At 35.0% G+C, this 19626-nt stretch overlaps 1 protein-coding gene across 17 annotated transcripts in view; it reads left to right on the top strand.

The window, feature by feature from the left end:
* The window catches only part of PHF14 (PHD finger protein 14), a 200824-nt gene that overhangs the window by 37617 nt on the left and 143581 nt on the right, over positions 1-19626 (top strand). For all 17 annotated transcript variants that reach the window (XR_004271581.1, XR_004271582.1, XR_004271583.1 and 14 more), the window contains exons 5-7: positions 1143-1302; positions 10743-10854; positions 16595-16732. Coding sequence is in view for 14 of the 17 variants with exons in the window: in XM_032287092.1 (XP_032142983.1) it covers positions 1143-1302; positions 10743-10854; positions 16595-16732 (410 nt within the window). In the remaining 3 variants the exon portion in view is untranslated. The remainder of the gene's footprint in view (positions 1-1142; positions 1303-10742; positions 10855-16594; positions 16733-19626) is intronic.

The raw sequence follows: 19626 nt of genomic DNA, 5'->3' as shown, positions 1-19626 counted from the left end.
AACAGTGCCAAGTTATCTTGTTTGTTGGATGTGTTCATGAGACTCTTTAAGGATTTTTATTACATTAGCTGCCTACACAGAATGACAAAATCCTCTCAGTATATTGAGTTTTGTGAGTGAGAAGAGGAAAAAGGATAATGACTGATTGTTTTTGTTCATTTCAGTAATCAACAATTTTTCACAGAAGACAGAATAATTTAAAATTTTTAAACAGATTAGATACATCATATAGTTAGAGATTGGCTCAGTTGTGCCTGGAACTCAGCCTAACTTTAGGCTGAACTTTTCAAACTGTTCTATAGCTTTAGGTGTGTAACTTTGCCTTTACAATTGTATTATACCTGTTTGTGTAATCTGCCACCTCTAAAATTAGATCAAAGACTTTTTTGTTTGTATGTTGTTTTGCATGAGTTTGGTCTTTTATATATATATTTTAGTACCTGGTACAAAGGGAGCTCAATAAGTATTTACCATAATTAATTTACCATAATTAATTATTTACCATAATAATCTTAATTCTTTAATGACAGCTTGTATTTTTTATATGTTTTATTTTTAATTTTTTATGAGATGGAGTTTCACTCTTGTTGCCCAGGCAGGAGTGCAATGGCATGATCTTGGCTCACTGGAGCCTCTGCCTCCTGGGTTCAACCTGTTCTCCTGCCTCAGCCTCTTGAGTAGCTGGCATTATAGGCACCTGCCACCATGCCTAGCTAATTTTTGTGTTTTTAGTAGAAATGAGGTTTCACCTGTTGGCCAGGCTGGTCTCTAACTCCTGACCTCAGGTGATCCACCTACCTCAGCCTCCCAAAGTGCTGGAAATACAGGCATGAGCCACTGTGCCCGGCCCATTTTTTATTTTTTAAATTAAAAATGTATTAAGTGTTTTCCTACCGTTAATGCTTTTGCAGTAGGACTAAAACTGTTTTTAAAATGTCATGTGTGTCATTATATATACTACATTAGGTGAAAAAGCATATAAAATGAGTTTATTTCTGTATTGTAATACATTTCTTATAAATCACTGGTTTTTCAGATATTTTTCCTCATCTCTTCCCTTTACTATTCTTTTTCTTTTGTGATTTTATGTGACATTAACAAAATAAACACAATTTAATTATATTGTTTTTCTCTGTTTTTAGGTTGTTATGGAGTTGATGGAGAGAGTGACTCTATTATGAGTTCAGCTTCTGAAAACTCCACTGAACCTTGGTTTTGTGATGCCTGTAAATGTGGTGTTTCTCCTAGCTGTGAACTATGTCCTAATCAGGATGGAATTTTCAAGGAGACAGATGCTGGAAGGTTGATGTCCTAATTATGTTGGTTCCTATGTTTGCTTTATAATGTGTTTGCTTTTGACTACTCTGTTCTTCTGTTTATGATAATCCAGGCTACACACATTCATCTGATTGCTTCTTTGTATCTTCTTGGCGTAGACTAAATGACCAGTGGGATACAGATGGAGAAGGGCCAGAGGAAAGACCAGTTATCGAGTACCTGCATTGGCCTTAATATCCATAATCTTATTTAATCTTAATAATTGACCCTATGATGAGGCAGATGGTAAAGTTTCCTGTTTTATAAGCGTAATACTGAGGGCTCAGATTATTTAAATAACTTATTAGTTTAAGACCACAAACTGGTGAATGGTCAATTTTGAACCTAGGTCTGTGTGACCTTTTTTTTTTTTTGAGACGGAGTTTTGTTCTTGTTACCCAGGCTGGAGTGCAATGGTGTGATCTCAGCTCACCGCAACCTCCGCCTCCTGGGTTCAGGCAATTCTCCTGCCTCAGCCTCCTGAGTAGCTGGGACTACAGGCACACACCACCATGCCCAGCTAATTTTTTGTATTTTTAGTAGAGACGGTGTTTCACCATATTGACCAGGATGGCCTCGATCTCTTGACCTCGTGGTCTACCCGCCTCGGCCTCCCAAAGTGCTGGGATTACAGGCATGAGCCACCACACCCGGCCCGGTCTGTGTGACTTTTTATCAAGAGATAGAACTTAATACAGTGATTTAAAAAGGAGAAGTTTAGTACAAAGAATTATTAAGATATGATAAAAGAGTCACTATAAGGCATTAAAAAACTCTAAAGGGTGCTCTGCGACGGAGGGAGATTATCCAAGGAATGACAAAATTGGAAGGATGACCTCTTACTCTAGGTAGGGTTCAGGCTGTGTTGGAGAAACTACAGCCTATTGGATGGAGAGAAGTATGCAGGTTATAGCCTAAGCCACATTTTGTCTTCAGTTTTTGGCAAGTAGGTAACTGGTATAGTCTGCAGGGAGAACTGGGGCACTGGTTTGAAACCTGGGGAGTATGCTATCTGAATTCAGAGGGCCATGGAAAAGTGATCTTCAGTTTGAGCCAGGGCTGTGTGGTCACTGAGGGACTGTGTATATGGCTGGACAGAGCACAGGAGGATGTACTCTACCCATCCCTGCTGAAAAGCCCCTCCCTTCTACATGACTACCGTTGAGTTTATAGTTCCCTCTACCATTGAGTTTAGTGTCATGCTCACTATAAGAAGAAATGCTGAATAAATTCTGTCCATTATTGCAAAGTAGACATGGAAGCACGCATGAGAGGCAATTAAATTGATAAGTGGCACAAAGACCTGTGTTCTTTTTAATACATCCACACTCATGTTTGTTAACGCATTTGAGCAGTTGTCATCATAATGGTGTTGACATCTTTCATATTTATTTATTTATTTATTTTTACAGGAGATTACCATCTAGGGTTGGTGACTAAAATTAAGAATAATTTTCAACCTTTTGTTTTTTGTGGAGATCACTCTCTGCCTCTTCCTCTCCAGTATAAGATGGGGGATACTTAAATTTTTATTCTGTCACATAAGGATATTTCAGTATTTTATTAAACATCCTTTATAAAAAAAAACAAGAATAATAATAATAAAGCAACCTATCTACATTATCACCATCATTTCCCATATTTTAACATCAAAAAGCTAGGATACATTATGTCCTAAAATAAAGGATAGACTTTAAAATTTAATAAAATTTACCCTAGTAAAAAATATTTGTCTTATTTTTCTCATTTTCACCTCAGTTGGTAAACTGATCCTTGGGAAATGTTGCCATAGAAGATTGCTGGGATAGCATAGAATCTACCATGGAATCTTGGAGAACCATGGAATCTTGGAGAACCCCATGTGTTGATGTTCAGGACAAATGACCAAAGAATCTTACCTCCCATTCTTTGTCATCTCCAAAAATAAAATATATAACAAATGCTTTGATATATTGCCATGAATCTGTGGTCTATATCTTTGGTGTAGGTATTTAAGTTTGGCCTGACATTGGTCTAGTATTAGGGAGTTTAGTAAGCATTAAAAGTGTATACTTTCAAGTTGGACTGCCTGTTTTTGGATTCTGGTCTTTTTTCCTTGTTTTTACTAGCTATAATTTTAGGCAAATGATGTAACCTTTTTATGCCTCAGTTTCTTTAGCAGTGTTGAGAGAACTAAATGAGATGATTCATAAGAAACAATTAGCAGGTTTCTATAACATGATAAGTAGTCAGTAAATGTCGCCTTACTCTTACTCTGCTGTTACTGCTACTACTAGTGCTTTCTTACTACCATTTGCTCTAGGTAATTAGGGAGTATTAGCTGATTCATATAGTATGTACATATATATTTTTTTGATAACTCTTCCAGTCCTGAGAATTGAAATTTTTAGTTATAAATTGTAGTGAATAAGTAAGGCAGCTTTGGAAAGACAGAACTTCCTTTTAGGGAAGAGAATTTATTTTGCTGCTTTTCTTGTTAATAATTTAAAAGTTCTGTTAGAACACTGTCAAGTAGTGGTTACTTCATGCAGCATAATAGACAGAGCAACTGGCAAAGTTGTTTCTGAATGAAGAAAACCAAGGCCTCTTTACCATTTAGGTTTACTGAGCGATATTTGTTTTGCCTACTGTGACATTACATAAAAAGACACCTCCTGTGATGGTACAACCTGGCAAAATTCTTTTGTATACTATTTGAACACCTTACTTGTGCTAATGTCTACACTCACCTGTAGGCTGTACTGGAAATTATAGGCCTTGATAATATTTCTAAGAACATAATACTAGTTTAATTCAAGGTATAAAAAGCCAAGAAAATTTGACAAGCCTTTTAGTATGTGAGCTTCAAATGGAAAACAGGAAAAAAAGAAAGAATAATGTATATAAAGAATGAAAAAGGTTTTGAGGTTTACTATCATATAAGGTCATTTAGACTTTTTCTTTCTATTCTTGTTAGGAGCTACAAGTTCTATGTAGAAAATGATGTGACTTAATGTAACAAAACCATCAGTATGTTCTTGTCATTAAATTTTTATTTTATATCTTATGGAGAGTAAGACTACTTATTGAGTAGTCTTATAAACTTGACTGTGGGAAATTTTTAGGCATGCTCTCCTTTTTTATTTTTTATTTGTATTTTTACTCTCTGTGGGTACATAGTAGATAATATATATTCGTGAGGCACCTGAGATGTTTTGATACAGGCATGCAGTGTGAAATAAGCACATTATGGAGAATGGGATATTCTTGTCTCAAACATTTATCTTTTGAGTTAAAACAATCCAGTTAGACTCTTGAAGTTATTTTTAAATGTACAATTTAGTTATTATCGACTGTAGTCACCCTGTTGTGCTATCAGACAGTAGGTCTTATTCTTTCCAGTTTTTGTACTCATTACCTATCTCCCACCTCCCCCCACCATTTCACCCTTGCCCTGCACTAGCCTTCCCAACCTTACCATTCTTCCACTGTCTGTCTCCATGAGTTCAATTGTTTTGATTTTCAGATCCCACAAATAAGTGAGAACATGTGATGTTTGTCTCACTGTGTCTGGCTTCTTTCACCTAACGTAATGATCTCTAGTTCCACCCCATTTGTTGCAAATGACTGGCTGTCATTGGTTTTTATGGATGAATAGTACTCTGTTGTGTATATGTACCACATTTTCTTTATCCGATCCATCTGTTGATGGAAACTTTGGTTGGTGCCAAATCTTAGCTCTTGTAAACAGTGCTGCAACAAATACAGAAATGCAGATACTCTTCAATATGCTGATTTCCTTTCTTTTGGGTGTATACCTAGCAGTGGGATTGCTGGATTATATGGCAACCTAATTTTTAGGAGCCTCTAAACTTTTCTTTATTATGGTTGTACTAATTTACATTTTCTGCAACAGTGTGCAAGGGTTCCCTTTTCTTCATATCCTTACCAACATTTGTTATTGCCTGTCTTTGGGATATAAGCCATTTTAACTGGGCTTATATCCCAAAGACAGGCAATAACAAATGTTGGCAAGGATGTGAAGAAAAGGGAATTTTGAGATATTATTTCATTGTAGTTTTGATTTGTGTTTCTCTGATGATCAAAGATTTTGAGCCCCTTTTTATGTACCTGTTTGCCATATGAGAAATGTCTATTCAACTCTTTTGTCTATTTTTAATCAGATTGTTAGGTTTTTTTCCTATAGAGTTGTTTGAGCTCGTTATATGTTCTGGTTATTTATCCCTTGTTAGTTGGGTAATTTGCACGTATATTCTCCCATTCTGTGGGTTGTCTCTTCAGTTGGATGATTGTATCCTTTGTCCATGTTGTTGTGATCCTGCTTTTTAAAAAATCTAATATGTTGTCTTTTGTCTGTTTTTGCTTTGGTTGCTTGTGCTCGCGGAGTTTTGCACAAGAAATGTTGTCCAGAGCACTGTCCTGGAGATTTTCCCCAATTTTTCCTGTAGTATTTTCATAGGTCTTAGATTTAAGTCTTTAATCCATTTTGATTTGATTTTTGTATATGGTGAGAGTACGGGTGTAGTTTCCTTCTTCTGAGTATAGATACCCAGTTTTCCCAGCACCATTTATTGAAGAGACTGTCTTTTCCCCGATATATGTTCTTGGGACCTTTTTCAAATTAAATTCATTTAGGTGTGTGGATTTGTTTCTGAATTCTCTATTTTGTTCCATTGTTCTATGTATCTGTTTTATGACAGTATCATGCTGTTTTGGTTACTATAGGTATGTGGTATAATTTGAAGTCAGGTAGTGTGATTCTTTTTGCTTAGGATAGCTTTGACTCTTCTGGGTCTTTTGTGGTTCCATATACATTTTATAATGTTTTTTTTCTATTTCTGTGAAGAATGTCCTTGGTATTTTGATAGGGATTGCACTGAATCTGTAGATTGCTTTTTGTAGTATGGACATTTTAACAATATTGATTCTTCCAGTTCATGAACATGGAATGTTTTTCCATTGTTTGGTGCCTTCAATTTCTTTCATCAGTGTTTTATAATTGTTGTTACTATAGAGATCTTTTACTTCTTTAAGTTAATTCATACGTATTTAATCTTAGGTGTGGCTATTGTAAATGGGACTACTTTTAAAATTTCTTTTTCACATTATTCACTGTTGTCATATAGACATGCTCCTGATTTTTGTATGTTGCTTTTGTCTTCTGTAACTTTACTGAATTTATTGGTTCTAATAGTTTTCTTATGGAGTCTTTTGTTTTTTCCAAATATAACATTATATCGTCTGCAAACAAGAATGATTTGACTTCTTCCTTTCCAATCTGGATGCCGTCTATATCTTTCTGTTGTCTGATTGCTGGAAGACAGGGCTTCCAGTGCTGTGTTGAGAAACAGTGATGAGGGTGGGCATCCTTGTCGTGTTCCAGATCTTAGAGGAAAAACTTCCAGTTTTTCCCATTCAGTATGATACAGCTCTGGGTCTGTCATATATGGCTTTTATTATGTTGAGGTATATATTTCTATCCCCTGTCTTTGGGGGTGTTTATGATGAAGGGATGTTGAATTTTATCAAATGCTTTTTCAGCATCAGTTGAAATGATCATACGGATTTTATCCTTCTTTCTGTTGATATGATGTATCATGTTGATTGATTTGCTTGTGTTGAACCATCCTTGCATCCCAGGAATAAATCCTACTTGGTCATAATGAATGATCTTTCTAATGTATTGTTAAATTTGGTTTGTTAGTATTTTGTTGAGGATTTTTGCATCAATGTTCATCAGAGATTCTGGCCTGTAGTTTTGTTTTTTTGATCTGTCTTTGTCTGGTTTTGGTATCAGAGTAACACTGGTCTCATAGAATGTGTCTATTTTTTTGGAGTAGTTTAAGTAAGATTGGTATTAGTTCTTTAAGTGTTTGGTAAAATTCAGCAGTGAAGCCATTAGGTCCCAGGCTTTTCTTTACTGGGAGACTTTATTACAGCTCCAATCTCATTACTTGTTATTGATATATACAGGCTTTGGATTTCTTCATGGTTCAATTATGTTAGGTTGTATGTGTCTGGGAATTTATCCATTTCGTCTAGATTTTCTAATTTATTGGCAAATAGTTGCTCATAGCAGGTGCTTTGAAATGGTCCTTTGAAATTCTGCAATATCAGTTATAATGTTTCCTTTTTTATTTTTAATTTCATTTGTATCTTCTCTCTTTTTGTTCTCAGCCTGGTTTGTCAGTTTTGTTTACCTTTTCAGAATACCAACATTTTGTTTCATTGATCTTTTGTATATATTTTTTCATTTCAAATTTATTTATTTCTGCTTTGATCTTTATTATTTTCTTCTAATTTTGGGCTTGGTTTGCACTTGCTTTTCTAGTTCTTTAAGATGCATCATTGGATTGTTTATTTGAAATTTTTTCTTTTTTTTTGGTGTAGGCACTAATAGCTATAAACTTCCCTCCTACTACTGCTTTTGCTCTACATAGGTTTTGGTATGTTGTGTTTCCATTATCATTTCTCACACTCTTCTTATTTATGTCATTTGTTGGGTATCCTCCCAGCTATTGTGAAATGAAATATGGCTCTGAACTAAATTCCTTAATTTCTAAAAATAAGCTTTATGTTGCAATAAAAGGCAGCATTGAAATCTTTATGCCTCAGTTCTTTCTTTCTTTTTTTTTTTCCTTGAGACAGAGTCTGGCTGTGTTGCCCAGGCTAAAGTGCAGTGGCACAATATTGGCTCACTGCAACCTCTGCCACCTGGGCTCAAGTGATCCTCCCACTGAAGACTCCCGAGTAGCTCGGGTGTACCACCACACCCAGCTAATGTTTGTATTTTTCTGTAGAGACAAGGTTTTATTTAGCCTGTTGCCCAGGCTGGTCTTGAACTCCTGGGCTCAAGCAGTCCTTCCATCTCACCCTCCCAAAGTGTTAGGACTACAGGCCTGAGCCACTGTACCTGGCCAGTTTTTTCTTTTTATTTTTCTTGAGACAGGTCTGGCTTTGTTACCCAGACTGGAGTGCAGTGGCATGATGTTGGCTCATTGTAAACCTCCACTCCTAAGCTCAAGCAATCCTACCTCAGTCTCCCAAGCAGCTGGGACTACAAGGGCCTGCCATGACACCTGCCTAATTTTTGTATTTTTTGTAGAGATATGGTTTCGCCATGTTGCCTAGACTGGTTGGTCTTGAACTCCTGAGCTTAAGTGATCCTCCTGCCTCAGCCTCCCGAAGTTCTAGGAGTACAGGCATGAGGAACTGTGCCTGACCAGTTCTTTCTTTTTTTCCTTTAAATTTCTAGACTTAGTAAGTCTTAGTTCTGTCCCTTGCTAGCCTTGTTATATTTGGAATCAGTTAATCTTTCTGAAACTAATTCTTCATATGCAAATGAAAAATCTGAATTCAACAAAAGCTTTTAGGCTTTTTTTTTTCCTTGTAGTTAACATTTCTTGAGTGAGGACATTGAGCCACACTCTGCTGTAAGCACTTCACATACATCTTTATAACTACCTTTATGGTGCCCTACCTCTAGCATACACTTATAATTGATTACTGAATGAAGGAATGAAAATAACATACTTGACATGAATTTGTTTTACATGTGCTGTAAAGGCTTACTGATAACAGAGCAGCACTTCAGACTCCAATTTTATTGATTAATATAGTTTTCAATCTTAAATGAGTCTTTTGAGAAGTATTCTGCTTAGTCTGCTTTATTAAAATATATGAATTTAAAATAATCTGTTAATAGTTTGTGCTAGGATGACAGTTCTGACTCTGTTTTTTCGTGGCTTTATGTGGTGCTTGTTTCCTGTTCTTTTCCCCCAATCAATATCTGTCATAATAGCTCCAAGAAAAATCAATGGTAAAGTAACAAGGAAGATTATTATTTTTTTTTAATTTTCAGATTTATCTTAATTATAAAGTTATAAATTGTGTGCATCTAAAAAAATGAACAAAAAACTATTTACAGCTGGCATTAAAAGGTACCATAATGGTCTTGGCCATGATTTTCATTGACTTTGATAGGTGTTGTAATAAGGATTCAAATTGGTATCCTCACATGAGTGGTTGGGAGAAATGATATACTTGTGTGCCAGTCAAACTGAAATGGCAGTTTAAATCTGTAGTACTTGTGTACTACATTTTAAGAAGGTCAGTAGGAAGCAAGCAGCCAGCTGTTAGGTTTATCAAAGATAAACTGCTACAGAGTATAGCGACATTTAATACATCAGTGGAGCATGAAAAAACTGAAGAAATTAAATTGAGGAAGCAGCTGCTTGTCAAAGATGTGTATCTTTATATTGAACTCCACAGGATGCATTTGGGAGGTTGGATTAAAACGTTCTATCAAGAAAATCTCAGAACCTTGGCTTTTTTCTCCAATAAAAAAGAAGATTTTTAAAAAGTTGGAACTATTTTTCCCAGTGCCTCAGTAGAATGATTTTTAGTCTTAGTCCTTTAAAACTCACAATGCACCGCAAAACCAGAACCATATAGCATGGCATAGCCTCTTAAATTGTGATAAAGCAAAATTTGTTGTTAATCTAGTCCCAGGGTTAATTGAGATTTGCTGTCTTATTTTTACCCTCTTTCTTAAAAAAGTGATAAGATCTACTGTTTAAATTTTGAAGTTAGTAATCCCACATTTTGTTTTGTTGTAAGCAAGCTGAAACGGTGCCTAATGTATTAAAAATGGCTCAGAGTAGTTTTTAAAAAATCAAATTAGAAAGAGCTCCAATTTTTTTTCAGTGTACTGAAACTGTGAGCATTCTTTATTTAGTCTTATAGCATTATTCAGAGTTCAACAAATATTTATATTTGGGGCATATAAATTTTAGTATGTAGGATGTATGGTAAACAAATAAGTTGAATGAAAATGTGACTTACTTATTCTGTATGTTTTCCCAGAAGTTTTAACCTGGAAAATAAGTTAAAACTGTATACAAAAATTGTTGTAAAATATGTCCTTAAAGATTATCCCAGCAGCTTTTGGAAAAGAGAAACAAGAAAGAGAAATTTTACTTAATTACAGCAGAATGACTTCATAGTTATTAAATTAGGATCCTTAATTCTCAAAGGCCTTAAAATAATGAATGTGACTACTTTTCCTTGCATATGAAAATGATGTTTTGTTTCATTTGAATAGTAGTTTTATGTAAATATTTAAGAATAGTAGATAAGTGCAAAGCGCAGTGAGTGAATTTTAAATGAAAGACAATTATAGTTGTTAACTCTCAGTTTTGGCTAAGCTGCTGGAAAAGTAATTTCAGTCCCCTTTTTTGTAACTAAGTGTTATTCTGTAGGTATTTCATATTTTTTAATGATGTGTCTGAGATTAGGAGATTATAACATTTGATCACAGAATTCTCTCAGTAGTGTTTTGAGATGGCATGTGTTTTATATATTTGTTTTTTGTGTGGGAATTTTATGAAAATATTTGATAGAAAAATTGTATCTTCTCTCCTTAGATGGGTTCATATTGTTTGTGCCCTGTATGTTCCTGGGGTAGCTTTTGGAGATATTGACAAATTACGACCAGTAACACTAACAGAAATGAACTATTCCAAATATGGTGCCAAGGTAAGACACAACATTTTTGATTGCTTAAAAGATAAAGTTTATACTTGTTCGTTTACATGCTTTTTATTTGTATTATTGTTGACTGCAGAAATGCTTAGTAGGAATTATTCCATTTAGCACTAAATCATTTATGATTGATAGTTTTCCTAGAAAGCCAATAATGTATAAATTCTTCTATACATTCTTAATTTAGAATCATATATGAGGTAAAATGATAATTGGCACTACTACCATTTCCCTTGCACTGTTCACTATGCCTAACATGTAGACCAAAACCATATTTACAATTAGTTGGATCAAATATAAGCCTAATTTCTGACTTTACTTTTGAAGTGGAATTTGTCAAAATTATGAAAACGAATATTAGAAGTGACCTTTGATGCTGTTATTGTAATTGTTTTGTTGTGCTGTTAACACGCTCTTTTAAGATGGTGAACTTATTTAATAAGTGTTACGTGTGTTCTGACTGCTTCACCAACCTAATGTTCTCCTATCTTTCTCCGTGACTTGGAGGCCTCTCTGTTCACTGAGATACAGTGATATTGAAATTTGGCTAATTAGGGATGGGTGCAGTGGCTCACACCTATTATCCTAGCACTTTTGGAGGCTGAGGTGGGCAGATCACCTGAGGTCAGGAGTTTGAGACCACCGTAGCCAACATGGTAAAACCCCATCTCTACTAAAAATACAAAAAATTAACTGAGCGTGGTGGTGCCTGCCTGAAATCCCAGCTACTCATGAGGCTGAGGCAGGAGAATCACTTGAACCTGGAAGGTGGAGGTTGCAGTAAGCTGTGATCGTGCCACAGCACTCTGGCCTGAGCAACAAAGTGAGACTCCATCTCAAAAAAAAAAAAAAGAAAAAGAAATTTGGCCAATTAATAATTTTACAATGGCTTCTAATTGTTCAAGTGAAAGGACTAGTCATACATTTCTCACTTTAAATTAAAAGCTAGAAATGATTAAGCTTAGTGAGGAAGGCATATCAAAAGCCTAGCTAGGCCAAAAGCTTGGCCTCTTCGGCCAAATACCCAATATGTCAATGCAAAGGAAAGGTTCTTGAAGGAAATTAAAAGTGCTGCTCCAGCGAACACACGAATGATAAGAAAGTAAAATAGCCTTGTTTCTGATATGGAGAAAATTTTGGTAGTTTGGATAGATCATAGCAGCCACAACATTCCCTTTAGCCAAAACCTCATCCAGAGCATAGCCCTAACTGTTCAATATTGTGAAGGCTGAGGGATGAGGAAGCTTCACAACAAAAGTTGGAAGGTAGCAGAGATTGGTTCATGAGGTTTAAGGAAAGAAGCCATCTCCATAATATAAAAGATGAAGATGATGTAGCAGGTAGTGATGGAGAAGCTGCAGCAAGTTATCCAGAAGATTTAGCTGAGACAAATGATGAAGATTGCTACACTCAACAAAGATTTTCAATGTAGGTGAAACAGCCTTCTTTTGGAAGAAGATGCCATCAAGGACTTCAATAGCTAGAGAGGATAAGTCACTTTCTGGCTTCAAAGGGTAGGCTGTCTCTCTTCTTTAGGGGCCAGTACAACTGGTGACTTTAAGTTGAAGGCAGTGCTCCTTTACTATTGTGAAAATCCTAGAGCCCTTAAGAATTATGTTAAATCTACTCTGCCTGTGCTCTGTAAATGGAAGAACAAAGCATGGATGACAGCACATTTGTGTACAGAATGGTTTACTGAATATTAAGCCCCTTGTTGGGACCTACTGCTTAGAAAAAAAGATTCCTTTCAAAAGAGTGCTGCTTATTGACAGTGCACCTGGCCACCCAAGAGCTCTGATGAAGTACAGGGAGATTAATGTGTTTTCATGCCTGCTATCGTGACAGCCATTCTGAAGTCCATAGATCAAGAAGTCATTTAGACTTTAAAGTCTTACTATTTAAGAAATACATTTCATAAGGCTATAGCTGCCATACATAGTGATTCCTCTGATTGTGTGGGTAAACTAAATTGAAAACCTTCTACAAAGGACTCACTTTTCTAGATGTCATTAAGAATATTTGTGATTCTTGGGAGGAAGTCAACATATCCATATTAACAGGAGTTTGGAAGAAGTTGATTGCAGCCCTCATGAATACCTTTGAGGGATTGAAGACTTCAGTGGAGGAAGTTACTGCTGATGAGGGATTGAAGACTTCAGTGGAGGAAGTTACTGCTGATGTGGAAGAAATAGCAAGAGAACTGGAATTAGAAGTGTAGCCAGAGATGACTGGATTGCTGCAATCTTATGATAAAATTTGAACAGATGAGGAGTTACTTCTCATGGATGAACGAAGAAAGTTGTTTCTTGAGTCTACTCCTGGTAAAGATGCTATGAACATTGTTGAAATTACAGCAAAAGACTTGGGATGTTACATAAACTGTATTGATTAAGCAGCAGAAAGGTTTGAGAGGATTGACTCCAATTTTGAAGGATGTCCTACCCTTGTTAAAATGCTTTCAAACAGCATCACATGCAACAAAGAAATCTTTCATAAAAGGAAGAAAAAATCTTTGCAGCAAACTTCATTGTTGTTTTATTTTAAGAAATTGTCATGCCAGGCGTGGTGACTCATGCTTGTAATCCCAACACTTCAGGAGGCCGAGGTAGGCGGATCACCTGAGATCAGGAGTTTGAGATCAGACTGGCCAACATGGCAAAACCCCGTCTCTACTAAAAATACAAAAATTCGCTGGGTGTGGTGGCACACACATGTAATCCCAGCTACTTGGGAAGCCGAGGCAGGAGAATCGATTGAACCTGGGAGACAAAAGTTGCAGTGAGCCGAGATTGCACCACTGCACTCCAGCCTGGGTGACAGAGTGAGACTCCATCTAAAAAGACAAAACAAAAGAAAAACAAAAAAAGAAAAGAAATTGCCACAGCCACCCTGACTTTCAGCGACCACCACCACCGTTAGTCAGTGGCCATCCACATCAAAGCAACATCTTTCACCAGCAAAAAGATTATGTCTTGTTGAAGGCTCAGGTGATCATTAGCATTTTTTAGCAAAAGAGTATTTTTAAATTAATGTACATACATTTAAAAAATACCTAATGTTATACATTTATTAAACCACAGATAGTGTAAGCCTAACTTGAAAATGCATGGAGAAACTAAAAAATTTTTATGACTTGTTTTATTGTGATACTCATCTTATTACAGTGGTCCGGAGCTGAACTTTGCATTCTCTCTGATGTATCACTGTAAATTTAACAGAGGTTATTTGAGCATTAACAGATAGTATTTATCGGGCAGCACTTACAACTAGAAAAGGTTCAGAGATGTTCACTTGGCTGGGTACCGTGGCTCACGCCTGTAATCCCAACACTTTGTAAGGTCAAAGTGGGGAGATTACGAGGTCAAGAGATCGAGACCATCCTGGCCAACATGGTGAAATCCCATCTCTACTAAAAATATAAAAATTGACTGGGCATGGTGGTGGGCACCTGTAGTCTCCGCTACTCGGGAGACTGCATCAGGAGAATTGCTTGAACCCAGGAGGCAGAGATTCCAGTGAGCTGAGATTGTGTCACTACACTCCAGCTTGGTGAGAGAGTGAGACTCTGTTGCAAAAAAAAAAAAAAAGAGATGCCCACTTTAATAGCGTGAGCAGCGGGCTTTTATTGGCTGAATGTGGAACCAAAGTAAAGAAATTACTTAAATGGCTACAGCTGTGTATTTTTTTTTTTCTATACAGGTATGATTTAGTAGAAAGTTTCCAGTTACATTGTCTAATGTCTAGTTGGCTGTTGTGGTTGGTTGAAGCTTGTTTTTTGATATTTTTGTTTTGTTTTGTTTTTTAAAATTTGGTTTATTACAAGAAATTTTTCTAAATTAAATTTCGCTTGTGTAAGGTTCTGTGTACAGAAACAGGTCCAGGCTAATTTCCTCTTGTTTATTTTGCTTTACGAGTATATTACTGGGAAATGGAGTTGAAAATTAGGTACTCTCTGGCTCCTCTGCAAAATCAGATACAATGTTGTGAATTATGACTGGGATAGCCTTCTAGACCACATTGTCTATTCATTTTACAATCTGAATTATGTTCTCCCTCTGTGTTCTCAGTTGCTTAGTTCACCAGCATTTTAAATGATTCAGGCAATTGAGGAAGATTGTGTTGTATTTGATAGATTGTTTTATAGTCTAATATGACTGTCAGGAAATTTTTCCTTGTATTCACTCTGAAATCCTTTGTGTAATTTTAACATATTACATGAAATTACCTGCTCAGAGAATTATCCTAAACAATATGTCTCTGTTCACAGTGTTGACATCCTTTAAATAATTTAATTTCTGTTTCTCTTTCTCTTAATCTCATATTTAGATTGCTGTTTGCCAGTATATTACACCTTCTGTGTTCTACTGTTACTGAAGAAATTCTTTTAACTAGGCAGTAGAATGTCAGGATTTGACTACTGAAATTTTTAAATTTTCCTTTTATTTGTTTCCTTTTATGTAGTTCACTTTGAATACTTAAACAATTTTTTAATTGTCCACTGTCAGTCTTTCATAATTTAATGTTTTTCTTTTATGAAGATTTCTGTTACCAGAGTTGTTTAAATTTTTAGACTAGCTTTTCCACCCTTTTAAGAGATAGTTAAAAGAATAAAAAAGTAAATCTGATAGGATTTGGAGTAATTTCAACAGTTCATACCTTGGTTTTACAAATTTTCCCTTTTTATACAGAAAAGAATGTAAATAATTGGCTGTATGGTATATCACTACTAGTTGCACTGAATTGTTTACCTAAAATTACTTTTAGTTGTCTTAAAGATATTTAAAACATGTATGATTTCTAGGTTGCAATGCCTAGGTTATTTATTGGATTTTCTCTGGTCTCTTGTTTCATTTACCAAGCAATTTTATAATTGTTTAAGAATTAGTGTAGCTTAATGGTGGGTTTAAAGTAAGACCGACCTGGTTTGAAGCCTTTCATTTACTTTCTTTCTTATTTTTGGCAAGCAGATTTCTTGTCTTTACCTCAGTTTTCTCATGTGTAAAATGAGAATAGTTATAGTACCTCTTCTTCGTAGTAGTTGTATTTAATGATTATATATATTTATATACATAGTCCTTGAGTTGTAATGGGTTTACATCCTGATAAATCCATTGCAGGTTCAAAATATTTTAAGGTGAAGTTAATTTAATACACCTAACCTGCTGATCATAGCTTAGTGCAGCTTACCTTAAATGTGCTTGGAACACTTAACATTAGTCTACACTTGAACATAGTCATCTAACACAAAACTTTATTTTATAATAAAATGTTAACTATCTCATGTAATTTATTGAATACTGTACTGAAAATGGAAAACAGAATGGTTGTATGGGTACTGAAAGTGTGGTTTCTGCTGAGTGCGTATCGCTTTTGCAATATTGTAAGGTCAAAAAATTAGAAGTGGAGCCATTGTAAACTGGGGACTCTCTGTATGTGTATAGAGCTTAGAATAGTGACTGGCACATAGTAAGTCCTCGAATAATTTTAATTATGTTTGTATTATTATTTGTTATTATCATTAAATTAGTTGAATTTTGATTTATTAGAACCATATAGGTAAAATTACCTTTTTTCATATAAACTCTTGGCTTGCCTACAATTATTGTTTGTATTGGTACATAATTGGGTCACTATTTTTATTTAGCATTTTAATATTTAGTGAATTCTTTGTATGAGAATGCAGTCTTTAGTCTGGAAATGTTTGCTTTGAGAATTTTTCTGTATTTTGTTGCAGGAGTGTAGCTTTTGTGAAGACCCTCGCTTTGCTAGAACTGGAGTTTGCATTAGCTGTGATGCAGGGATGTGCAGAGCCTATTTCCATGTGACCTGTGCTCAGAAGGAAGGCCTGCTTTCAGAGGCAGCAGCAGAAGAGGTAGGTTTATTTAAACCCATAATTGTTGAACATGTTCACAAGACATCTTTTGATTCTATTATCCTGTAACAGGTATAAATAATAAAATAAATTTTAACGTTTATTCTTCAAGTTGTTGCAAGACCACTGTTGTAAAACTTTAAGAGTAAATATCTTTGAGTTTTTTCGGTCTTAAAGCTAGTCAGACATTTGGAAAATATTAAAATTTTTATAGTGAGATCTGATAGATAACATGAAAGAAAATCCAAGTTGTCTTAAATCATTAAAATGTCAGCATTTCAGCCTCATCCATTGTAGTTTAAAAAATAGCATATTTTATATGAGAATCTGAAACTGTATTTGAGTAACCTTGCACTATATTTCTTTAAGTAAAATCATTACTGTGTCTTCGGTATCTCTGTTACTCTCTTTACTGTTATTTTTAATTCCATAATATTCCTTTCAGATCTATTGGCTTTACATTAAACAGTCAGTTGTATTCAATGTTTGGGGGACTTGTTAAGATTCGTACAAGTAGTTTGAGTTTAAAACTATTTTCATTACACTATAAAAATGTTACTTACTTTTCTGAACTCTGTTCTTTCACAAGTATTAGTGGAGACTTCCAGAGATTACATACAGTAGAACCCATTGAATATAGAAACAATTTTGAGAATCCGGCTACCTTTTTTTTATGTCAGTTATCCAGGCATTAAAGATATTTGCAAAAATGTAAAACAATGCTACTCTCATCACTTAAATTTTTTGTGTGTGTGAATTATATTTATTTTAGTAGAAGAGTATACTTCTGTAATGGGCCCATTATTTAAATTAAATTAATGCATATTGCAAAAAAGTCCAATTTTAATTTCTAATGTGTAACTTTCTAAAATATAACTCACATATGGTAACTACTATGTGAGTTGTAAATGTAACACATAAACTCACATGGAACTCACATAAACTCACTAAACTCACATAACTCACTAAAATGGAACTCACATAAACTCTTTAGAGTCCTCAGTAATTTTTAAGAATGTTAAGGAATTGTTAGCAGGTTCAGTTGATTCTTAAAGTTCGTATAGTAATGAGTGTTTATTTAGTAATTTTTATTGTATATTCATGATGGCTTTATGGTAGTAATCTAAGCCTCTCCTTGTTTTTTTTTTTTTTTTTTTTTTTTTTCTTTCTTTTATTGGGTAAATTTTGTTTGTTGTCGTGGGATTTTATCTTAGTACATTTATTTCATTTCCAGAAAACAAGCAAAGATACTCTGATGAAGAAAATTTGTAAAAAAAAATTTGAAGGATGTATTTTATGAATAAACAGATCTTACAGAAGTTGTATTTTTGATACATGCAGCTGTTTTTGACAGATATAGCTGTTCCAGTCTCTTCATTTATATAGCTGTTTCAGCCTCCTGATTTTGAGGAGTTGTACTTTGATGAAGGCTACTAGATGAACAGTGAGCATCTTCTCAGCTACTAGGTAGACATAGAGTTATAATTATACAGTAGGGTAGTATGGATTCCTCATAGCTACAACTCAGGATGGTGGACAGAAGTACAAGAGGGCAATACAGGTAAGACTTAAAGGACCAGATACATACTAGGTAATTACTTGGATTAGGGAATCTATAGGGAAAGCTTAGTTAGTTGTCTATTTTTGGAAAACATTGAGCTTTGTGGTCAGTAGAGTTCCTTTGCAGCTAGTAGATAGCTTTCTTTTTTACTATGGTAGTTTGGATTCCTTTGCACAGCATCATACACCATCATTTTTGGAAAGATAGCAGTTAATTAACAAAAATGTGTGAAACAGCCACATACGGGACAGTGGAGTATAATGGAGTTTGTGGGATTTGGAGAGACATCTTCATCTAAAGGCATGCAGATTAAGTGAAACTAAATATAATATTAAGCTAAATAGTTTACAGTTTGTGGTCTGCATATCTTATCCATGAGCTAATTTGGGGAAATGTATAGAGAAACATACATTAGGATGTGAGAACTGGCCCTGAGGCATCTTCCTTGCCTTGCTATGTCTCTTGATTAATTAGGTGGGAGCCCTGGATGCTGGAATAATAAAGTGGAACTTTTCTTCCTATTCACTACCTTGCTCAGTGTGCTGTTGTTTTGGGGGGAAATGACTTAAAGCATATTTATGTATATATGTTCCTGGTTTCTTGTTATAAGCAGAGAATTAGAAAATTCTAAATGTTTTCTGAACAATGGTTCAAAACCCAGGATATTACATGAATCAATATTAATGAAGTTTGCATTTGACAGTAATCATTCTGTTAAAATGAAGGTCTTCTCTATTTCTAGATGGTTGTACTTGTGTATATGAGGATTTATGTAATGTAATAGCTTTTAAAATTAAGAAACACATTTTAAACTAAAATAGATCTATGTTTGTGAGCATATCTTGCCTTCTATTTCCATTTTATTCTCTTTAGGCATTCTAGGAAACTTTTTTAAAGATTATATCAAGTTGAATTTACTACTTTTTCATGGTTGTTTTATGTAGGCTGTAAAAAAAAAGGTTGAAAAATAGAATAAACATCTCAGTTTCATCTAATGACATTGTATACCTTTCTGTATTTTTTATGACTTTTTATAGCTTTCTGACATAGTGCTTTATCTCATTGGTGAGAATCCATATGAAGTTTCTATTCTTTTTCATCTCCTTTGTGGATATTCCGGATTTATTTAGAATAGTCAAAGCATGTTATGACACAACATGCTTTATTAGAAGGATATTTAAAACCATGTTATGATACAACATCTTGTTTTTAAAACTGAGCTGTAGGACTGGGTGCAGTGGCTAATGCCTTTAATCCCAATACTTTGGGAGGCCAAGGCCAGAGGATTGCTTGAGGCCAGGAGTTTGAGACCAGCTTGGGCAGCATAGCAAGA

Source organism: Sapajus apella, unplaced genomic scaffold, assembly GCF_009761245.1.
Source record: "Sapajus apella isolate SASKATOON/1434 unplaced genomic scaffold, GSC_monkey_1.0 scaffold19, whole genome shotgun sequence".
Classification (NCBI taxonomy): domain Eukaryota; kingdom Metazoa; phylum Chordata; class Mammalia; order Primates; family Cebidae; genus Sapajus; species Sapajus apella.
Note: the sequence above shows the minus strand (reverse complement) of the source record. Positions and strands in the feature narration are given on the sequence as shown.